Here is a 23,473-nt window from a genome sequence, read left to right on the forward strand (position 1 = left end):
GCGTCCTCATGAATACTAGTCAGATTTGTTTCCACGGAGCCATGATGGGAACTTTGTCTTTAATATAGTTATAAACATCTCTCTGTGTCACTGAATATCCTTTTACGTTTTTAATGACGGCATGATATCTCACTCTATAGAAGGACTATAATTTATTCCACACTGTTGCTATTGTTTAGATTGCTTTGAGATCATCATTTGTAACAAACCATGCTTAATGCCATCACAGGTTGGGTTCTCCAGAAGCTGACAGGATTGCCATTTGAAGCATATTTATTAGAGATTGACCCCTGTGGAGTGAAGAGGGAAGGATTAGGAATGGGCAAGGGAGAGGTTGAACCATGACACAGGCTGACAGCTTCAACAGACCTCATGCAGAAAAAGGCCTATTAGGGTTGTCCTCCACTGGGTGGAAATGACTGGGTTTTTATAACCTCATATCACTCAGTCACCAGACCAAGGCTGCTCTGCCAGGGGAAGGACCTCAGGTGAGGCTGTTCACCTCAGGTGAGACAGACTTTTTTTTGGTCGTTTTAGGGCTGCACATGCAGCATATGGAGGTTCGCAGGCTAGGGCTTGAATTGGAGCTGTAGCTGCTGACCTACGCCACAGCCACTGTAGCACCAGATCTCAGCCGCGTCTGCAACCTACATCACAACTCAAGGCAATCCTTTAACTCACTGAGCAAGGCCAGGGATCAAACCTGAGTCCTCATGGACACTATTTGGGTCCGTCACCACTAAGCCATGATGGGAACTCTAGAGAGTTCTAAATCTTCTAAATGGAGATTTGGCCAGTGCCTTGCTATGTCCACCACAGATTCTCGTTTTGTGCATATGTCTTTACTCGTATCCTTAGGATAAATTCCCAGAAGCAGAACTGCTGCAGCAGAGCATGGGAATTTTAAAAACTTTTAATATTTATTGCCAAATTACCTTCCAGAAAGGTTGTGGAAGGTATATATTAGTTCATTTCAAAACTAATATATAAGAATAGGACAATTGTACTCTTTCATGTTGTTAAATATTGAAAGGTACCTCAAATTCTCCTGAAAACAAATAATACTCATGATATTTTGTCATTGTAAATTTCATTTTAAACTCCGAAGGCAGGTTACCTTTCTCTACAGAGCTGTATAGATCTTTACGGAAGGATAAAACATTCTCATGAATGATGATTGGAGGCAAAGAATTGGATTTGGATCTTCTGAGTTGCAAATTTACAGCATTAAAGAGACAGAAATGGCTGGTGCCTGAGATGAGTTGAAGCAGAATTTGCAATAGCCTACAGCTCTTTCCATGTGAGTATTTGAGCAAATAAATAAATTTCCCATTTATTGAAAAAAAATATATTTGACACACTGCTGCTAGAGAGAGACTAATGGGAAATAACCATCATTTATTAAGTGCTTCCATGCCAAGCAATGCCCTGGGATTTTTTTTTTTTTTTTGCTTTTTAGGGCCTCACCCACTGCACCCAGGCTAGGGGTCGAATCGGAGCTATAACTGCCAGGCTATACCACAGCCATGACACAGGCACAGCAACGCAGGATCTGAGCCACGTCTGCGACCTCTATCACAGCTCATGGCAACACCGGATCCTTAACCCACTGAGCGAGGCTAGGGATCAAACCTTCAACCTCATGGTTACTAGTCGGATTCGTTTCAGCTGTGCCACAACAGGAACTCCTGCCCTGGGATTTTATATACACCATCATATCTAATTCTCACAAGAACCCTTTGAAGTAGTTATGATCACCACATTTTCAGATAAGGAAACTGAAGCTCAGAGAATTTGGTAACTTGGTGACTTAGTTACATAGATTCCCAAGCCTGGACTGTCCCCGAAGATTTAAGTCTGAGTTGCATAGCAGTAGCTTTAAACAGTATAGTATTCATATATAATATCCATACTAACAGTAGCTCTCCTGAAGCTTGCAGAATGACTGGTCTTCTACTGGTTTGGAAGTCCAAAGGATTCATTGTCTAAAATTAAAAAAATTTTGGATCACTTGTAATTACACACCTAAGACGCTCACTAAATATTTAGTAGAACAAGTCTTGAATAGCCAGAAAGAAATTTCTTCCTAGTTTCTTTTATCTTTCCATTCCCTTTTTGGGTTTGTCCTAATCATTGTGCAGCCAGGAGATGATCCAGTCAGTGGTTTCCCACTTTACCAGGAATAATTGTGAGCTCTTCTAAAGAGCCAATGCCCATGAAACAGGGGTTGAATGAAAATAAATATAACAAACACCATCCTCTAGAATTCACCCCCATCTGGAAGGATGCTGGTGAAATCTTCATTAAGATAAATAAAGATCTTAATCTTTATTAAGAAGCATACATGAGTTTAATCCAGCCTTTAGATCTAACTTCTAAGTAACAGGAAATACTGAGGGGAGAGAAATATGTTGAAGATACCACAAAGTAGCCATAAGACAAATCTAGAAGGCTGCCTGGTTTCCTTAACAAGACACTGGCATTCTAAAAAAGGGGCGGAGTGGGGAGAGGAGGGGCCGTTCTTGGCTGAAAAAAGAAGTAATCAAATGCATTCTGTGGTTATTGTTTGGATTCTGGTCTATGTCAGTCAGCTGTTAAAGCCATTTTGAAATCCACTGGAGGAATCTGAGTCTGGACTGAGCACAAATTAATTTTAATAATTATGGTTTAGTTAGGTGTGGAAACTGTAATATGGTTATGTTGGAAAGTATTCTTTAATGAAACAGATGTATGTTATGTTTAGAGGTGAAATACAATGATGATCTCTATTTATTTATTTATTTTGTCTTTTGTCTTTTTAGGGCTGCATCCTCAGCATACGGAGGTTACCAGGCTAGGGGTCCAATTAAAGCTGTTGCCGCCGGCCTAAGCCAGAGCCCACACAGAAACGCCAGATTCCAGCCACCTCTGCGACCTACACCGCAGCTCACGGCAAAGCCGGATCCTTAACCCACTGAGTGAGGCCGGGGATCGAACCCGCAATCTCACTGTTCCTAGTCGGATTTGTTTCCGCTGTGCCACTACAGGAACTCCCACAATATCTATCTTTAAGTAGGAAAAATGTATCTTTTCAGCAGAAAAGGTGATGAAGTGAATAAGACAAAATTAAGCTTTGGCTTGTTATTATACTAGTCTCTCTGCTGTATGTTCGATGTCGTTTTTCACCACAAAGAGTAAACAATCAATAAAGGAAATAAGGGGATTGCTTCCTTTTCTAGAGTAAGAACCCATCTTTATCTCCTTCCCCTAACGATGACGCTATCAACATGTGGCCGGGATAGGGCTTCAGGAGCATCAAGCGAGGTTCCGGGGAGCCTGGGCAGATGGACAGGTTTCTTTTCGGAAAATCTGATTTGTATGTGAAAAGAACCCAGCTTTTGAGCTTCCGACCCTCCGGCCCTGCGCAGGGCCCCTGAGGATGGTGATTAACCAGTCATCTTACTGCCTCCCAGAGTGTTTCCAAACCACGCAGGGTGGCGGGTTTGACGCTCAGGGTGAGGGCGGGAGAATGCGAGGTTCCCCTCGGCTGGGACACTTTCCAGAGGGACTGGGCTGGAGGGGTAGATACCTTCCACCTGACCCACCTAGAAGGGGGGCGGAGCGGAGCGGCCGGGGCTGGGGGAAATGGGCGGCACGTGCCAAGGCCGCTGCCCTCACCTGCCACCAGGAGGGCGGGGCCGCGGCCGGGGGCGGAGAGCTGGGGGTGGGGCGGCCGCACCTGGCGGCGGGCGGGCGCGCGCGGAGCGGGCTGGTGGGCTCCACGGGAGCCGCAGCTGCGCGCCGTGGGGTCTGGCCGCAGGTGAGGACGGCGGGCCGGGCCGCGCTCCCCCGCGGGGGCCGGTTCTTGGCCGGGAAAGGTGCAATTGTTGCAGCTATTCCTGGTATGTCAGGCCGGCCAAGCGGCCGCGAGCCGTGGGGGCGCCGCTTCCCGGGGCCCCGGGAGAGGGAAGGCGGCCAGGCGGGCCAAGGGGGGAGAATGTAGGCAGGATGCGGGCGCGGGGGCGCATTCTCTGGGGGCCGGCCGCGGTCCGGGCGGGCAGCTGGGGAGCAAGAGCGTGGCTCGGGCCACGGCCTTTTGGCGGAGGGTGCCATCCCCTGGCCCAGACTGTCTGACCACAAAGGCGGCTGCAGCCGGGAACCCCGGGGCGCGGCGGGAGGTGGGGTGGGGGACGGAAGCGGCGACTGGGCGGCCCGGGGTGGGCGGCGGGGGTGGGCCGGGGCGGGGCATTCCGGGAGGGCGGCGGCCGCGCTGCGACTTTTGAAGTCCAAACAGTCCCCGGGGTGGTGCAGCGCGCGCCTCTGGTCGCCCTTCTCCGCCTCCCGAACTCTGCCGGGCTGCCCTGGTTCCCGCGGATCCGGGGGCGTTTGCAGGCGTTAAGAGAAAGCCACGTCTTCAAATTCTTGTGGGTTCGAAACTTTATCGAACTGCAGAGCGCAACAAAGGGAAGGAGAGCCCCGGCTTCTTGCCGACGAAGAGAGGCCCCGGCGGCCGGCGGGACGCGCGGGATCCCAGCCTTCTCGCGCGTCCACCAGGTTTTTCTTTCCTGCTCTTTCCCTAGCTCTGGAGGGGATGGAGGAGGCGGAGATCGACTGCGCCCTAGCGTTCGCCGAGGCCCAGAGATGGGTGGAGGTGAGTGCCTTTACTTCTTCACGCACGAGTTGGCGGCCTTGGACCGGTTCCCACCACTCTGCTTTCTGTAGCCTCTCGGGACCTCGCGGGCGCGGAGCGTCTGGCTGGTGTGCGCGCGCAGTTTGGGGGACTCGGCAAGTACTGCGTCTCCTATCATTTAGAGTCTAGGGAAATTTGGCGCTGCCCTCCTCAACCTCCCCAACCTCGTCAGTCTCCCTGGCTTTCCCAGAGTTCCTGCACCAAGGCAAAATCTGAGTTTGGGGACCGCGCATCCTTGTGGATCAGACCGCGTCTGCGCCAGGATACTGGGGATGTCTCTGCAAGGCAGAGACGGCTCAGCGTCCTCGGGTGCGTTTCCTTGGGGTGGCTATAAATGGAGATGACTGACACATACTTGCTTGGGCAGCGTGTTGTGTGGGAGGGCCGATGGAGGAGTTTAGACACCTGTGGCGCACCTGGAGCGATGCTTTCTCCGTGGCAGTTTCGGAAGCCTAGGGTGTGGGAGTTAGGGCGCGTGCTTTTTCCGAAGTCAGCATGGATAACACTTAAGATATCCTGAAGTCACTCACGCAAGTGTTGTAACTTTCTCAGCTGTGCCTCAGGGAGGAGATCTTCCATTGCCTCTTCCCTGTTAAAAAGAACGGTCTCTTGGAAGTTTTTTCATCAACTCCTTAGTGTTAGGTTTATCTGTAAAAGGTTAACACCAGGATTTCTAGCCATTATTCTAGTGAATGAGAATGAAGACTTTTTAAATGAAGCGAAAGACGTCTTCGAGCAGATGCGAGTCAGGAACCATTGCTTGTTGGAAAAGTGTTGCCTTTACCAGCTTTGCAGTCATTTAGGGGTTCTTGATACCAAGTGTTGGTTTATTCAAAGTATTTAAAAATTCAAGTTAGCATTAAAGATGAGTCCATGGGAAAAACAACATATTTAAGAATATCAAAACAATATTTTAAGGTAATTCATTTCTCCTTAAATGTGTGTACCGGAAAAAAAAATAAATTTCAAATGTTACGCTTTTCACAGTAAAGGAAAATGAGTATCATTGCCCCCTAAATAGTGTGTTGGGGGGAATCTAAGAAATTAGCTTTGGTGTCTTTTTGTACTGAAATTTTGAGCTGGTTTGAAGGTGACTTAGAAAGGTGTGAGGGGAGGGGTGAGGAGGTTGGAAGAAGAATCGACACTGTATTCTGCATTGAAATGAGAGTGGAAAAATTCCAGCAATGTAGTTAAGAGAAATAACTTCCCCCGTTTATAAACTTTGAAAAGTCAAGGTTTCCAAAGGTAATTTTCCATTAGCAGTCTGTGTTCTGCATAATTTTAGAAAAGAAATGAAACTTGCTGTTCTGTATTTGGGGATGGAGAGAGGGAGAAGGGAAGAAATTTGGGAACGCTTTCTTGGTCAAACATGGCTCCTGTGTGGAGTTTGTATCTGCAAGTTCTGTATTTGCTTCAAGGAATCTGTAAATATGGATGATTTCACATCCTTTTCTTTCATAGTACACAGTTTTTGGAAATCTAAACTTTCCTCGTTTGTGGTAGCTTGCTTATAATTGGATAAAATTTCTGTGAGAAATTTGTATCTAATAAACTTCGGGGAAGTGTGTTATGATAAAAAGATACCATAGTGCATGGTAAATGCACTCAGCTTCTCACTCCCATTCTACTCCATCTAAAAGTGTTTATTGGGAGTGATTTGGCAGCTTTGTAAAGTGTTTTGTTCATCATGAGCAGAAAGCCAGATTTTTCTGAAGGCTTGGCCATGTCATTTACATAGGTTAACACGAAATGAAATTTAAGTGATTTTTTTTTTTTTCCTAGTGCCACAGGGAGCGAGGCAGTACATTCATTGAAGATAGGTGAATGATTTACATATTCACATATTATACTTTTGTTATATTTGGGACATTGAAGTGAAAGCATTGTGTTCACTATTAGGTTTATTTCTCCAGTTAGTGTCCAAATTTATCTGTCTCCTTAGCTTGGCCTGTACAACCAAAGCACATATTTAAAAATACCGTTCTTGCCAAAAGGAGCTGAATGAATGACTGTCTCATGGTCACAACCTCTTAATTTTGAGAACCCCTAATTTGAAGATAAAATATTGATTCCAAAGTGTATTTTATAAAGTATTTTGGAAAGCAAGGAAGATTATAGTGTAAAATTTCTCCTGCTTACTAATAGTCTTTCTTGTTTTTCCATTTCTGTCAGGCTTTCCTCTCTATATATTAAGGCATAAGTGGGTCATTCATTCGCATATATATAATATATATGCAATACACATATATAAACATGTATCATTATAACATTCAAAAATGTATGTATATACATATAATACACATAAACACATGCATTAATATATATATGTATTATATGTAATATATATATATAATACAATCTGCCTTTATTCTGAGCTGCAGCATTGACTAGCTCAAGGTCAAAAGACTCCAGTAACCTTATAAAACTTTGAAAGATGACCAGAGCCCATAACAGTATGTCCTTTCCATTTCCATGTTTCCACCGGCAATTTTGAGTAGCTTTATTCTGCAAAGTTAAAGTCTGATTTGTTTTATTTTGGAAGGAGGAGGAGAAAGGGTAAGTGAAGGCTAGTGCTTGTTTTGCCAGTCACTTGTCCTTTTATGACTCTTTTGTTTATTTCAAATTTTGCTTTGAGATCTAAAAGTGTGTGTATACACACACACACTTGGTTAGTTTCATATTTGAAGTCAAAACATATGTAGGAATGTGACCTTTTAAGGTAATTTCAACATAATGATATTGGATTATTATCTGGTTGGTAATGCGGTCTAGAATATTAATACTGTAGTGAGTTGGTTTATGATTAAACACTGGTTTAAAGCCAAATAATGTAATGGTTTGAAGGCAAAGGCAGAGGGGAAGCTTGATTCCAGCAAGGTCATAGAGTGGGAGATGAAGTGGTAGAAAATGCAGCCTGGACCCTCTAATTTTAGCCCTTCTCTGTAGCACCTTTTAATTTTCTGTGCCTAATAGTAGCCACTGTCTATCTGGGGGCATTTAAAAGCCTTGTGATAAACAGACAAAATACCACTGAGACTGGAAAGTAGGTGTGTTGCCCTTGCATTGGTTGGTCACCCATTTCCAGCCCGTGAGTTTCTGCTCTCATCTAGGCTGAGGTTTAAACACAGCAGTAATTTTTATGACTGGGGCAGAACAGGCTCACTTAATTCATTACCTTTCTGCTCACCTTCCTGTTATCTCTGTGTTCAGTGTTTTCAATATCACTGTCGCCCCGTAGAAGGACCAAAGGGATGCCAGCTTGAGCTCATGGCCGAGCCTGGCACCAGAATAGGTACCCTTCGCCCTTTACTTCCAACTGGCCTGTTTCTCCACCTGCCTCATTTTATCCTTTGCGGATGTGTACTGGTCACCACTTTCATTTGTCTTTAGTGCTAAGTTTTTAAAGAATTGCACCCTGGGGGTCCTCCACTGATACTTGCAAAATCCCCGTAAATGTTTTCCCTGTTTCTTTGTAAACCGCGTCCCTTTCATTGGTGGTTTCCAGCCTGAGGTCTGATTTGAAAGGGTTTGCTGGGTGCCCTAGAATCCTCAGCGCATATATATCAGTGTTGTCTGTAGATTAAATAAAGGTCTCAAAGATTTGTACTGTTGCTTTTCAGATGTAGGTAGAGCAAGGTAAACATGCATCGAAAATGTTTCTAAATTCCCAGGAGCATTTCTGGTAATTATATATAATTTCAAGGAACAGATATTAAACATGAAAAGAAAAATTTTATTTAAGATTTTGGAAAAATCTTATTTAAGATTTTGTATATTAGAAAGCAATTCTTACACTAGCTGTTGTAGTTAAAATTAGTTTTTCAAAATATTGGCATTCCCTTCGTGGTTCAGTGACCAGTATCCATGAGGACGCAGGTTCCATCCCTGGCCTTGCTCCGTGGGTTAAGGATCTGGCATTGCTGTGAGCTGTGGTGGAGGTTACAGACGTGGGCCGGATCCTGTGTTCCTGTGGCTGTGGTGTAGGCCGGCAGCTACAGCTCCAATTTGATCCCTAGCCATGGAACCTCCATATGCCGTGGGTGCGGCCCTATAAAAAAAAAAAAAAAAAAAATTAGTTTTTCAAAATATAAACCTGACTTTGTTTCCTAAGGAGTCAGGAAATGATTTTTATTTTCATTTGTTTTTTATTTTTATTGTTGTCTTTTCTAGGGGCACTCCCGTGGCATATGGAGGTTCCCAGGCCAGGGGTCTAATTGGAGCTGTAGCCACCGGCCTACACCCCAGCCACAGCAACGCCAGATCCGAGCCACATCTGCGACCTACACCACAGCTCACGGCAACACCGGATCCTTAACCCAAGGAGCAAGGCCAGGGATCGAACCCACAACCTCATGGTTCCTAGCTGGATTCGTTAACCAGCGAGCCACAACGGGAACTCCCAGGAAGATTTTTAAAGCCCACATTTACATTAAGCTGTGAAGCATCGTTGTAACAGCTCTTTACCATCTGGTCTCTGTCTGTATCTCTATATTTTTGATCATTTTCTCCCTTACTGTTGGCATAGTTGCCAGATAGCATGGAGGTTAAGACCACAGTTTCGTATATGACATCCCCAGGACTTATTTATCTTATAACTGGAAGTTTGCACCTTTGACACCTTCATCCAATTCATGATGCCTGTAGTTAACACTGCTGCATAGTATATGTGAAAGTTGCTAAGAGTAAATTTTAACAAGTTCTTTTTTTTTTTTTTTTTTTTTTGCTATTTCTTGGGCCGCTCCAGCGGCATATGGAGGTTCCCAGGCTAGGGGTCGAATCAGAGCTGTAGCCACCGGCCTACGCCAGAGCCACAGCAACGCTGGATCTGAGCCGCGTCTGCAACCTACACCACAGCTCACGGCAACGCCGGATCCTTCACCCACTGAGCAAGGGCAGGGACCGAACCCGCAACCTCATGGTTCCTAGTCGGATTCGTTAACCACTGCGCCACGATGGGAACTCCCATTAACAAGTTCTCATCACAGGAAAAAATAATTTTTTTGGTAACTATATGAAAAGATGGATATTACTATGGCAATCATTTTACAACACATGTCCAGTCATTCGGTGGTACACCTTCAACTTATACAAAGCTCTATGTTAAGGAAATCTCAATAAAACCAAAAAGAAAAAAAAGAGCACAGTTTTGGAATCAAATCATTGTTCAAGTCCCGGCTTAGCTACTTAAATGCTGTGAGCCTCCGTTTCCTATTCTTTTTTTTTTTTTTGGTCTTTTTAGGGCCGCACCTGCAGCATGTGGAGGTTCCCAGGCTATGGGTCCAATGGAACTGTAGCTGCCAACCCACACCACAGCTACAGCAACGCAGGATCTGAGCTGTGTCTGTGACCTACAGCAGAGCTCATGGCAACGCTGGACCCTTAACCCACTGAGTGAGGCCAGGGGTTGAACCTGCATCCTCATGGTTGCTAGTCGGATTCATTAACTGCTGAGCCACCAAGGGAATACTCTTTCCTTCTTTGAACCTCCTGTGGTGCTTGGGCAGCTGAATGAGATGTTGACTGCAGAGCAGTTGGTGCTCCCTAATCCTTGCTTATGTTTCGCCACCGACTGGTCCTGTTTTCTCACCTCCAGGCTGTTGGGCTTGGAATACTGGTTATTCCCCGTTTACTTAATACCTGTTACTCCTCTTCATTCCTCTGCACTTGGGATCTGCAGTCAACGTTCTGTGAGACCTTTTCTGCACCCCACCCATTGCTTCCTCTCCTCTGTTGCTTGTATGGGTTTCCCTTTTTGCACTCGGTGGTATAATTGCATCCATTTCCCCATAATAAGACTAGAAGCTAACTGAAGGCAGGAATAGTATCTTATCTTTTGCCCCAGAATTTGGACAGTGCCAGGTAAACACTTATTAAGTGAAAGTACAATTTTTTTTTTGACCACACCCACGGCATATGGAAGTTCCCAGGCCAGCAGTTGAATTGGAGCTGCAGCAGCCAGCCTACACCACAGCCAAGTCACATCTGCGAACTACACCACAGCTCATGGCAATGCGGAATCCTTAACCCACTGAGTGGGACCAGGGATTGAACCCAAATCTTCATGGATGCCAGTCGGGTTCATTTCCACTGAGCCACAACGGGAACTCCCTGAAAGTACAATCTTAAGGCTGTAGGTACCATAAAACCTAAGAATCAGGACTCATTCCTTTTCCCAGTGGAAAGGTGTACCAGTGTCCAAAGCTGAGCTTGTTACTTTGGCGGTTGGTTGGGACCGAGGGCAAGATGTGAAGACCTGGGGCCCAGTGTGTACCTGCCTGTTTACTCAGTATTTCCTCTGCTGCCCAGCCCTGTTCCCGAGTGATGTCATCTACTCCTGCCTTCTGTTACATCCCTCATGGGAACTTACATTCAGTCATTTTCTCATCCCCAAAATGCCAGGGGTGTGTCTGTTCTGTACCAGGCACTTGCTGGGCTTATTGATTCAATTGCCAAATTCCTAGTCTCTTTTTAGAACCTCCAGACAAAGCAAACTGCATGAGGAGCAGACGTGCAGACAGATCCTGCAGCGCCATGAGATAATTGCTGTGATGGAATTCTGCAGGGCGTAGTGGTGGCGTTTAGGAGACACCTTCAGACCACAGAGGAGAAGCCTTTGAGTGGAGGCAGGAGTGGAGTGTTTGCCTCTTGGGCTTTGTAATTTGTCGTGATATTTTGGAGTTACATACAGCACAGCTTTCAGGAGTTGCTCAGACTAGTTTATTTTTGTTTAGGAAATGTTTACATACAATGAAATTCATGGATTTTTAAAAACTTTTTACAGCCATGCTGGTGGCATAATGAATTTCCTAGTCTAGGGTCAAATCAGAGCTGCAGCTGAGGCCTGTGGCATAGCCATGGCAACACTGGATCCAAGCCACATCTGTGACCTACAATGGATTCTTAACCCATTGAGGGATTGAACCTGCCTCCTCACAAAGACAATGTTGGGTCCGTGACCCACTAAGCCACAATGGGAACTCCAAAATGCATAGATTTTAAGTGTACAGTTGCAGGATATACTTTTGCCAAATGTATAGACCCATGTATCCATCACCCCAACTAAGGCATTGAATATTTTTCATCACTTAAGAAAGTTTCCTTCCAAAAGGACACATCAGTCTTTCTCCCATCTTGTGAATTCTAGCATCTTTTTTTTTTTTTTTTTGTCTTTTTGCTATTTCTTTGGAAATGCCTCCTGCGGCATATGGAGGTTCCCAGGCTAGGGGTCGAATCGGAGCTGTAGCCGCCGACCTACGCCAGAGCCACAGCAACGCGGGATCTGAGCCGCGTCTGTGACCTACACCACAGCTCACGGCAACGCCAGATCCTTAACCCACTGAGCAGGGGCAGGGACCGAACCCGCAACCTCATGGTTCCTAGTCGGATTCGTTAACCACTGTGCCACGACAGGAACTCCAATTCTACCTTAAGATTTCTCAGGGCAGTGGTGAGCAGCCAAGGAGTGTCTTGATGTCAATTTGTTTCTTTTCTTTTTAATGCAACATTTTACTCTGTCTTGAACACATCATCTTTATTTAGCAATTAGGAAAGTTTCCAAGGACAGGAGGGGTGGTGAGAGATGAGGGCGTTCACAAAATTCTTGGGAAGGAACTGATTCACACAAATAGGAACCAGGGCAGAGATGCTATTAGAATAGCTTGACTCCAGGAAGCGTAAACAGATAGGGTGAGGTATTTCCTGAGGAACTGGGAGGATTCTAGCAGTGTCAGTCATGCTGGATCCTTCCAATTTACTGGTACACTGAACGCTAGAAATGGACCTTTTCTTAAAGTGGGCGAAAATACCAGGAACTTGTACCTTTCATGACATCCAGTGTCCTTGAACCTGCTAGAGAAATACCTCCCTGGGCCAAAGAAGATGAACAATTCTTTGGGGTTTTTTTTAAGCTTTTTTAGGGCCACACCTGCAGCATGTGGAGGTTCCCAGGCTAGGGGTCCAATCAGAGCTACAGCTGCTGGCCTACGCCCCAGCCATAGCAACACCAGATCCGAGCTGCATCTGCGACCTACACCACAGCTCTAAGTAACACCAGATCTTTAACCCACTGATCAAAGCCAGGTGATCGAACCCACAGTCTCATGGTTCCTAGTCAGATTTGTTTCCGCTGTGCCAGGATGGGAACTCCCTAATTCTTTGGGTCTTGATACACCTCACTGGGTTACCTCTGAAAGCTTTGTGCTCATTTGCAGCCATGAACAGGCTCGCAGACCCCAGCCTCTCCCTATTCTTGCCAGAATCAAAAATTGTCATTTGCATTTTCCCTTTAAATAGATACATAAAAGATGGACATTCTACTTTTTCACAGATCACGAATGATGTTAAACATTTATCTAGCAGGTGGCTTCTTGGGTTTCCTCCAGTGAGGAAGGATGAAGCTGAAACAGAGAGGGTTCTGTCTCCTCTAAAAGAGGTCACCGAAGGTTCAGAAGGCCCCTGACCTGGTGAGGTGAGTCACCAAGGTCACGGGCATGGTAGGGCCATTGGGGAAGTGTCTCCTGAGTTGTCTTGGTTTGCTTTGGAGTTGTTTGGAGACAGAGCTGTTGAGTTCTCAACATAGTTATGAGATGAAGAAGAGAGCAATTGTCTGTTTTAAGGAAGCAGAGCACCTTGATGGTGCTTTGGCCATTTGTAAAGCACAGAAACCCTTAAAGCTTCCCCAAGGCTGAGAGAGGAGTGCTGTCCTGCTGGGCCACAGGGAGGGCATGATGCACTCAAACCATGCTTGTCCTGGGCAGTGCTCTCTGTCTCTGGATGTCACGAGAGCCTCAAGTGGTCAGGGATTTCTCTCTCTCTCTCTGTTTTTTTTTTTTTTTTTTCTTTTTGCCTTTTCTAGGGCCGCACCTGTGGCATATGGAAGTTCCCAGGCTAGGGGTCCAATCAGAGCTGTTGCTGCTGGCCTATACCACAGCCACAGCAACTCGGGATCCGAGCCTTGTCTGTGACCCACACCACAGCCCACGGCAACACCGGATCCTTAACCCACTGAGCAAGGCCAGACACCGAACCCACAACCTCATGGTTCCTAGTTGGATTCGTTAACCACTGCGCCACGACAGGAACTCCTGGTCAGGGATTTCTGTTGAGACTCATTGGCTCCTTTTGCCTCCTCCTTCATTTTCCAACTTCTCAACATAACGGCATTTGAGCATTTTAAGAAAAGCAATAGTTTTGAGAACAGGTTTGAAAAACAAAGTTTGAAAACTAGTTTCACTAGTTTGAAAAACAAAGCAGGGATTTCCTGTTGTGGCTCATGGGTAATGAATCTGACTAGTATCCATGACTCAGGTTCGATCTCTGGCCTTGCTCAGTGGGTTAAGGATCTGGTGTTGCCGTGAGCTGTGGTGTAGGTCGCAGACACACCTGGGATCCCACGTTGGTGTAGCTGTGGTGAAGGCCAGCAGCTACGGGTCTGATTTGACCGCTATAGCCTGGGAACTTTCATATGCTGCAGGTGCACATATGAAAGCAAAAAAAACCCCCAAAAAACCCAGCATCAATACATTTACCCGACTTTTTTTTAGTTTGGAGAAAATAGACTGTAGGTGAACTCTTTCATCTGTTACCATCTGCAGGTTGAATTGTTTGTGTTGTTCCTGGGTCCTGCAGCCCCCAACAGGAAGTTCTCAAGGGTTTGTTGAGCAAATGAATGTTTGGGTCCAATCAAAAAGTTGGCTGATTTAATGGCTGTCTCTAGATCTCCTTAAACCCATTAACCGTCAAAAATGTATTTGAGCCTGAGGAAATGATAAATTATGTGTACCTGTGTTTACTCTTTCTGAAGGTAATTGTTGGGTATGTTTCTTTAAAAGCGCGTTTGATGTTCTCAAAGCTCTTAATACGGATAATAGCTGTCATAGACGCACGGCTTGGAGGACAGGCATTTAACACACTCACTCTGCCACTTTGCTCTAAGGAGATGGGCTTTAGCACATTTTACAGGTAAATCACCACAGAGCACTGTAAACCGCCCTTTCAAAGTTGGTAAAATCCTCCCTGGCAGGATTCTCCCTGCTGCTTCTAATTGCGCAGCGCAGGATGCTCACTTAGATGACAGTCCCTAGTCCTAGACAGTGCGTCTAGGGCTGGGGACATGGACAGATTTTTTTTTTCTTTTTTTCCATATGCCCTGAACGTGGCCCTAAAAAGCAAAAAAAAAAAAAAAAAAAAAAAGAAAAAAAAAGCATTTTGCCTTCTTGACTAGATGGATCTGGGAAAGAAATATCTGATTCATGTACCACCATTATAATATTCAAAGGAAGGGGAGTTCCCGTCGTGGCGCAGTGGTTAACGAATCTGACTAGGAACCATGAGGTTGTGGGTTCGGTCCCTGCCCTTGCTCAGTGGGTTAAGGATCTGGCGTTGCCGTGAGCTGTGGTGTGTGGGTCGCAGACACGGCTTGGATCCCGAGTTGCTGTGGCTCTGGTGTAGGCTGGTGGCTACAGCTCTGATTGGACCCCTAGCCTGGGAACCTCCATATGCTGTGGGAGCGGCCCAAGAAATGGCAAAAAAGACAAAAAAAAAAAAAAAAAAAATCAAAGGAAGGACTGTCATTACCAACCTTATGATAAACTTTGATTCTGGAATTCTTTTTCATTAGAGTTGAGAGTCTTTCATTCTACCCAAGGAAGGAGAAAATAAACAAGTGTTTGGTCTTTATTTCTGCAATGGTGTCTAGTCAATTTGGAATTTTATCTTATTGCTTACAGAAAATATGGTACATCTCCCAGTGGCATTGGGCATAGTTGGTCATACTTTCCTTCTTGAAATATTTCCTTCAATTGCCTTCTGAATTTTTCCTCTCATTTTACGTAATATTTCTGACTCTCCTGTGCTGAATCCTAATTGTGTTGATGAGTAAATATGAGCTGTCCCAGGGTTCATTCATCTCCCCACATCATCAATGCTTGTCTACGGCCTCTTCCTTGCAGGTATCAGGTATCTTCAAATTCATAGCTTTGTACACCTCTTGTGTGCTGATAACTTCCATATTTATATACCCAACCCTGCCATTGTCTTTAACGCCCCTCTGTATATTTATGTGTATACACACGCATACACACACGCATACACACACACACACATGTTCAAGATTTCCAATTGTATGTCACATTGGCACATCACACTTTGTTCAGAATGAAACTCTTAGTTCCTCTCTCTTCCTACCACCTACCTCCTGATCCCCCCAGGTTTCTCATTTTAGAAAATGACACCACTGTTCATCCACTTGCTTAGGTTCCCAACTTTGAAGTCCTTGTTGACCCTTGTTTTTTTCATTTTTTTAAATCACACTCACATCTAGTCTGTCCAGAAATCCAAGTGGCCATATCTTGAAATACATCCAGAATCTGACTACCTCCTGCTGTATCTATCATCACCTCTTTACTTCCAAAGTAACAGCCAGGTTCCTCTTTAAATATGTGAACCAGAGATGGTCATTCACCTGTCCTCCCTGCATGATGGCCACCATTGCGTTGAGAATAAAATCTGAATTTTTAAATTTTATGGGTTTTTTTTTTTGTGTCTTTTTTTGTCTTTTTAGGGCCGCACCTGTGGCATATGGAAGTTCCCAGGCTAGGGTTCCAATCAGAACTACAGCTGTCGGCCTACACCACAGCCATAGCACACAGGATCCTTAACCCACTGAGCAAGGCCAGGGATCGAACCTGAGTCCTCATGGATGTGAGTCAGGTTCGCTGACCGCTGAGCCATGATGGGAACTCCTAAAATCTGAATTTTTAACCCATGGCCTACAAGGCCCCACACAATCTATTCCCTGCTTGCCAATCTCATCTCTGCTCCCACTCTTCATCTCGCTTGCTGTGCTCCGTCACACTGGCTTCCTGCGATTCCTCAAATGCACAAGGACCCTTTTCATTTTAGGGCATTCGTGTTGCTGTCCCTTTGTATGACTACATTTCCCTCACCTATCCAGGCCTCAGCTTAAGTGAAGCTCCTCCTCCCTGTCTCCCTCTCTGTAAAGTAATTGCCCTGGTGAATCCATGCCCTTATACTTCATAGCACTTGTCATCACTTGCTGTTGTAGGATACATGTTTTTGGTTTGGCTGTTACTCCCCCAAGAATATGAGTGTTTCATGTGCAGGTTTAAAACACTTGATTTGTTTTCAAGCCTTGAATAGTGCCAGGTATTTAGTAGGTACTCAATAAATATCCGTTGGATAAATAAATGGATGAATGTACAAGTGACTTTTTTAATTTATTTTTTATTTTTTTGTTATTTCTTGGGCCGCTCCCGCGGCATATGGAGGTTCCCAGGCTAGGGGTCGAATCGGAGCTGCAGCCACCGGCCTACACCAGAGCCACAGCAACGCGGGATCCGAGCCGCGTCTGCAACCTACACCGCAGCTCACGGCAACGCCGGATCGTTAACCCACTGAGCAAGGGCAGGGACCGAACCCACAACCTCATGGTTCCTAATCGGATTCGTTAACCACTGCGCCACGACGGGAACTCCCGACTTTTAATTCTTTATGCTTGATATCTTTCTAACTGCTATAACTGACTTTCTGGCTGTGTTTCACTGAGCAAGACAGGTTGGTTCTCTTATGGGGTTTTGTTGTGTTTTGTTTTTCTTCTTCAACTTCATTTCTGGCTTGAGCAAGTTCAAAGCATGGTTTTAAAAAAGTAAGTTTAGACCATGAGAGATTGACTTTGCTCAACCAGTTGTAAAGCTGTCCAAAGGTAAGCAAGTATCAGAAGGTAATAAACATCCCAGGAAATCTGAAAATGAGCCTCCTTAGCTGAATATCTGCACTGGGGACAACGCCTCATCACAAAATTCTGGGGATTCATCATGAAAAAGATCTTTGAGCCTGACAGGTGTCTGCCAGCTTGAGCATGGACCGTCCCTGAGAACTAACTAGAGACAGAGAAGCAGAAAATAGCTTCACCTTGTATAGAAGCAGAGGAAATAATTAAAAATTTGACACCAAGAACACTTCTCCTTTCTGCCGCATCTCAAACCTCAGCGTCTACTTCATGCTTTCCAAGTGCTGCACTTTATACCAGGAATCATTCTGTAGTTTTATGTGTTGTTCTGAAATGGCAGGTAAAACCGAGGTGTGCAGGCTTCCATAAGAGATTCGGAAATGAGGGAAAAGAAGAAGCTGAAACTTTTTGTCTATATAGTGCAAACTGACTTTCTCTTCATGGGTTTTCTAAGCAGTTATTCCTGCTCACTGTCTTAGGAATTATGTAATTTTTATTATGTGACTTTTAGGTGGACAGCATTATAATTTGACATCTGGGGATTTCCCGTTGTGGCTCAGTGGTTAATGAATCTTACTAGGAACCATGAGGTTGCAGGTTCGATTCCTGGCCTTGCTCAGTGGGTTAAGGATCTGGTGTTGCCGTGAGCTGTGGTGGAGGTTGCAGATGCGGCTGGATCCCGCATTGCTGTGGCTCTGGTGTAGGCCGGCGGCTACAGCTCCAATTAGACCCCTAGCCTGGGAACCTTCATATGCCATGGATGTGGCCCTAGAAAAGACAAAAAGCCAAAAAAAAAAAAAAAATTCGACATTTGTATACATTGCAAGGTGATCATCACAAGTCTAGTTGCTGTCCACTAAATATAATTTTTTTTGCAGATGAGTAGAGAATGGCTCAGAGAAGTTAAGTTTCTTTTCCCAACACTGCTCCTACCAATAGAACCCGTGTTTGAAGTGAGATATTTCTAACAGAAAAGCTCAAGCTCTCGACCATGTCATTCATCCTCCCGTTTCTCTCCCTCTTCTAAGTTGTACCTGCTATTTTGGCACAGACACACTCTTCCTGTTCCATATGTCTGCCTCCGTCTCACTCATTTTTTTCCCATTTCCCAATTAAAGAGTATGAGAAAATGCTTAGGCTTAATATGAACGTAGTGTAAAGACTCACTGAAATGTAAGTAGATATGGTCGAATAACTTCCTGCTGTTGGGATGTGATGGGCTTAGAAACAGCCTGTGTGTGTATGTTGTGGGGGTGGGGGGGAGGCTGAGGGGGGGGTACGGGGGGGGGCTGAGGAAGGGGAGAGTGGGGCACTGGGGGGGCTGAGGAAGGGGAGGGTGGGGGCACTGGCTTCCTTCCTGGGGGCTCCTCCCCGACAGAGGAGGGACCGTCCCAGGGCAACATGGGGATAAGTGTGAGCATGTTGGACAGCATATCTCCAGGGAGCTGGTAACAGCATTTGGAAACTCTTAGAGAAGGTCCTCCTTGAGCTGGACCAGAAAGACAATAGTTGGGATGCAATGTGCAGGGCATTTGAGTTAGGTAGGGGTGGTGCTGGCATGTGCCAGGGCCCTGAGATTGTTCTCTTTGCAGGACAATGAAGCTAGGAGTCTGCCTAGCCTGCAAGGTGCTTTTTTGAAGGTAGTGAGAATTTCAAGCCCAAATTGTGGATAAAGACCTTAATTGTTTTTTCTGGAAACTGTCACATCAGGTGAAGTTGGAACCCATGGGATAGAATGGAACAGCGGAGGGGAAAGTCCATGTCACAGAAGGTCATGGCCTGTGCCTTGGGCGTAAACATCTTCTGGGAAGAGGAAAGAGAAGTTGTGGTCAAAAAGCCAGGCAGCTGGAGTTCCCTGGACGCCTAGTGGTTAAGGATCCCATGTTATCACTGCTGTGGCACTGGTCACTGCTGTGGTGTGGGTTTCATCCCTGGCTTGGGAATTTCTGCAGGCTGTGGGCACCACCAAAAAAAAAAAAAAAAAAAAAAAAAAAAATCTAGGCAGAACACCAGGAGTGTGTTAGGAATCTTAAGGGAAGTGTGGATTCCATGAAAGATAGAAAGGAAAAGGATTATCAACAGTACTCAGGACTAAAAGAAGTGATGAAGGGAAAAGAAAATGGCATTTGGAGTGGATAAGCAATGAGATCCTGCTGTATAGCACTGGGAACTATATCTAGTCACTTGTGATGGAGCACGATTGAGGATTAAGTGAGAAAAAGAATGTGTGTGTGTGTGTGTGTATGAGAGAGACTGGGTCACTTTGCTGTACAGTAGAAAATCGACAGGACACTGTAAATCAACTATAAAGGAAAAAATAAAAACCGTTAAAAAAATAAAATGGAACTAGGCCGTTGAATTTGGCAAGAGAAGTCTCTCACTTGTTGAAAATAGAGCTTTGGCAGGTTCATGTGGGAGCCAAATGAAGCTTTATGAAATCTTCTGGAAAGTCGTAGTGTGGGGGCAGGCATGCCAGGAGAGAAGAGGTGGGAAGAGGTACCCAAGGAATCTGCATTTTCTTTGCGTTAACAAAACCATCTCCTACCCTCAGCCTGAACATGCTAGAGTGTAAACCCTTCGTACATAAGGAAATACACGCTAGGATGAACAGGTCTGAAGGCATCACTGTGGTCTCTGCATAGTACTGACGTTGGAGTACAGTCTTCTCTCTTAGAAATTTGTGGCCCTGATGTGCTAAGGATCATCTGAAAGCCATTTTCATCTTCTTGTGAATTTATTTCCTCTTTCCTAAGCAGGGGAAATGCCTCTCTTGTCTCCAGGCTTTTTAGCTGATAATAATTTGGTGAGGATGCTGTTGACAGTATTTAGAATAAATATATCTTAATAGTTTTGATTTAATGACTTCAAGAAGCTTCATGTCCTATCGGAAAACAGATGGTAATAAAGGAAATGAAACTTTTCTAACTTTTAAATATAGATATACATCGTTGCCATGGAAGTCTACAGTTTTGGCATGTCGGGTCTGTTTCTTTTCTGTGTTCTAGCATGGTGTAGTGGCAAGAGGACAGGGTTTGGGATTCTACTGCATAGGCATAGCTCGTATGTGGCAGGTCCCAGAGTAAAATGTGTGACCATAGACAAGACATGTAATGTAGCTAAGCCTAAATTAAAATGAGGATTGCAAGGTGGTGATAAAATTTAGGGAGAAAAAAGAAAAAAAAAAAAGAATGTGTAGTACTTACCAAATGGTAAGTGCCCATGTTATTATTCTACTTGCATCTGCATATAGTCAGAAAATGACTGATGAATTTTTTGGGCTTTCCTAGAATGGCTGATTTTTGCAGGTGTGTGTGTGTGTGTGCGTGCGTGCAAGCATGCGTGCCTGTGTGTGAATCCCACAATGCACTTAGATAATTTGCTATTTATTCTAACCTCTGATTTTCAAATATGGGTCTTTATTAAGTCCCTTATAGGTTGTTCTTAGATTGTGATAAAAATCTTTTCATTTATAAGAACTTGACATTAGAATGAAATCCTTATGAATAACGAATTCTGTTTCTTGATGGTACTTGTATCATCTTCTTTCTAGGGACTTCAAGTTCATTTTGGCACTTCTTTGCTGTTGATTCTTTCTTATTAGTGGACATACAAGGAAAAATCTTTTTTTTTTTTTTTTTTTTTTTCTTGGTTGGCCACATCCATGGCACATGGAAGTTCTTGGGCCAGGAACTGAATCCGAGCTGTAGTTGTGACCTGTGCCACAGCTGCAGCAATGCTGGATCTTTTTTTTTTTTTTTTTGGTCTTTTTGTTATTTCTTGGACCGCTCCCATGGCATATGGAGGTTCCCAGGCTAGGGGTCGAATCGGAGCTGTAGCCGCCGGCCTGCGCCACAGCCACAGCAACTCGGGATCCGAGCCGTGTCTGCGACCTACACCACAGCTCACAGCAACGCCGGATCCTTAACCCACTGAGCAAGGCCGGGGATCGAACCCGCCTCCTCATGGTTCCTAGTCGGATTCGTTAACCACTGAGCCATGACGGGAACTCCAGCAATGCTGGATTTTTAACCCACAGTTCCAGGCAGGGGATGAACCCGTTTCTCTGCAGCAACCCGGGCTGCTGCAGTCGGATCCTTAACCCACTGTGTCACAGTGGGAACTCCCTTACGATATAAATCTAAGGGTAGTCAACTTTCCTGAGACCTTTTACGCTGGAGGAAGAGAATTCCGTATTTATTGCACTGTTGAAAATACTTACCATATGTTCTGTCCTCACTGCTGCCTTCTGTTCAGCTAATATTTGAAGTTTCAGATCAGACAATAGGGAATGTAGATTAACTGCCTTAAGCTTCATTTCATATAAATTTGTTATTTCAAGTCTCTATATATTACTGTTATTTCAGTTATTCTATGCACTAAGCTTCTTATAAATTATTTTTTCAAGTCACTCTATGTCCCGTTATTTCAGTTATTCTTTGTTCTTTATGCATTTCTTTTATCCTTTAAGTTACTTTTCATGTTTTTTGTGTGTGTCTTTGAGTCTTCTTATTATTTTCACTTTTCTGCTGTATTCAATTGGAAGAGACAATTTTAAGATCTTTCCAAGAAGGACGTTTTATGGTGTCTTCCTAAAAAATGAACCTAATGAGCTATTTTTGAAAAGAGTAGCTTTTATAGTTTCCATGAAGAAAGGAAATGCATTTTTAGGTGTTTTATTCAAAGGATAATACTATACAGTTTCTTGTTTTTAAGCCAATTTGCAAACATTTTTAGACTTGGAAAATGCTTGTAAGTTCTGAAAGGTACAACTTGCCAAATAGCTGATACTTTTGAAAGTTGGCCTGAGTTCGGTTAAAAGAATGTGGTTGACAGCCACACTGCAAATTACAGTAATCCTTCTTGGGTAAGGAAATGAATCTTCTTGGCTTCATATATGCCAGATGAGTTTCTGGCTCCTTGATTAATACTAAGTCATTTAAAATTAAGGTGTCATTATTCAGTTTAATTACAGCCACCCTCTCTGTGCTTGTAATGGCCAACATGCTGTAAACATCTCTTGCACGACTGAAATATTTTGGGGTAACATTGCATTGGGCTGAGTCATTTTGGGGCATAAGCTTATGATATGCCTTAAGGAGATCAAGTTGAAGGCTCACGGGAATTCTTTGCTAGGAGTACCTTCTTGGAACCCCACCTAAATATTTCTACTTAACTTTTTATCAGTCACCCTTATTTGCAAGAGTGTGAAAATGTTTTTAGCTGGACACGTCACTGCTTCCACCAATGCAGGGGTTCTCTGACCAAGTATTGGGTTGACAAGGATGTCTCTGCCACACTTATTTTCTGATTTTTTTCCTTTCTGGTAACATTTTGCCTTAATATGATTGCAATCTAGTGTCTCAGCTCTCTGAGGGTATTGTAGGCCCCCCCACCCCACCCTGCCCTTTACTCCTTGCATTGTCTGTTTCTTCCAAGTACGTTTTTTCCCTTTTGGCTTTGGTCTCTTTTAAATGGGATGTTTCTCTTAAACCTCCAATAGTCATTGTCCAGTTGCACTCTAGACTTTCTGTCAATTTCCGTATATGGAGCCATGTCCCTCACCACCCTCCCTACTTGAAGGGCCTGTTGCCCGCAGACTCTGAGTCTTTTTCTGGGGGCAAAAAGTCTTGCAGCCTGTCTGCTTTGGTTCTGCAGCCCTTGTGTTTCCCAAAGTTGAAATTTCTCTGTTCTGTTTGGTCTGTTACTACTTGTCCATCTCCTTTCCATGCCCAAATGTCTATTCAGAGTTTTCTCCTACACTTACTTCTTTCTGGATTCTATCTTTGTGGGTAAATGCCTTAATTTTCCATGTTGTCATTTTGGTGAGATTTGGGGAGGCAGTGGAGAGAAATGGAGAGGACTGTGCAGTCAGTTCATTGTGTTCAACCATAAGTCCAGGGTGTGAATGTTTGTGTGTGTGTGTGTGTGTGTGTGTGTGTGTGTGTGTGTGTATCATAGAATAAGAGTAGAAAAACATGGATTGAGTGAAGATTATAATTATTGCTTAGGTGAATTTCATGCTAGTAAAAGAAGCGCCACCTCATTTAAATTAAAAA

General features: G+C 44.5%; 1 protein-coding gene across 31 annotated transcripts in view; it reads left to right on the forward strand.

Moving 5' to 3' along the window:
* Positions 1-4,260: 4,260 nt before the first annotated feature.
* LMO7 (LIM domain 7) overlaps positions 4,261-23,473 on the forward strand; it is a 221,938-nt gene continuing 202,725 nt past the window's right edge. For all 31 annotated transcript variants that reach the window (XM_021065682.2, XM_084981953.1, XM_021065686.2 and 28 more), the window contains exon 1: positions 4,261-4,630. In XM_021065682.2, coding sequence (XP_020921341.2) covers positions 4,571-4,630 — 60 coding nt within the window. In that variant the 5' untranslated portion in view covers positions 4,261-4,570. The remainder of the gene's footprint in view (positions 4,631-23,473) is intronic.

The sequence above is a fragment of the Sus scrofa genome, chromosome 11 (genome assembly GCF_054392235.1).
Source record: "Sus scrofa isolate SSC_HxYL_T2T_F1_AM1 chromosome 11, Sscrofa_HxYL_maternal_Yorkshire_Landrace_v2.0, whole genome shotgun sequence".
In the NCBI taxonomy this organism is placed as follows: domain Eukaryota; kingdom Metazoa; phylum Chordata; class Mammalia; order Artiodactyla; family Suidae; genus Sus; species Sus scrofa.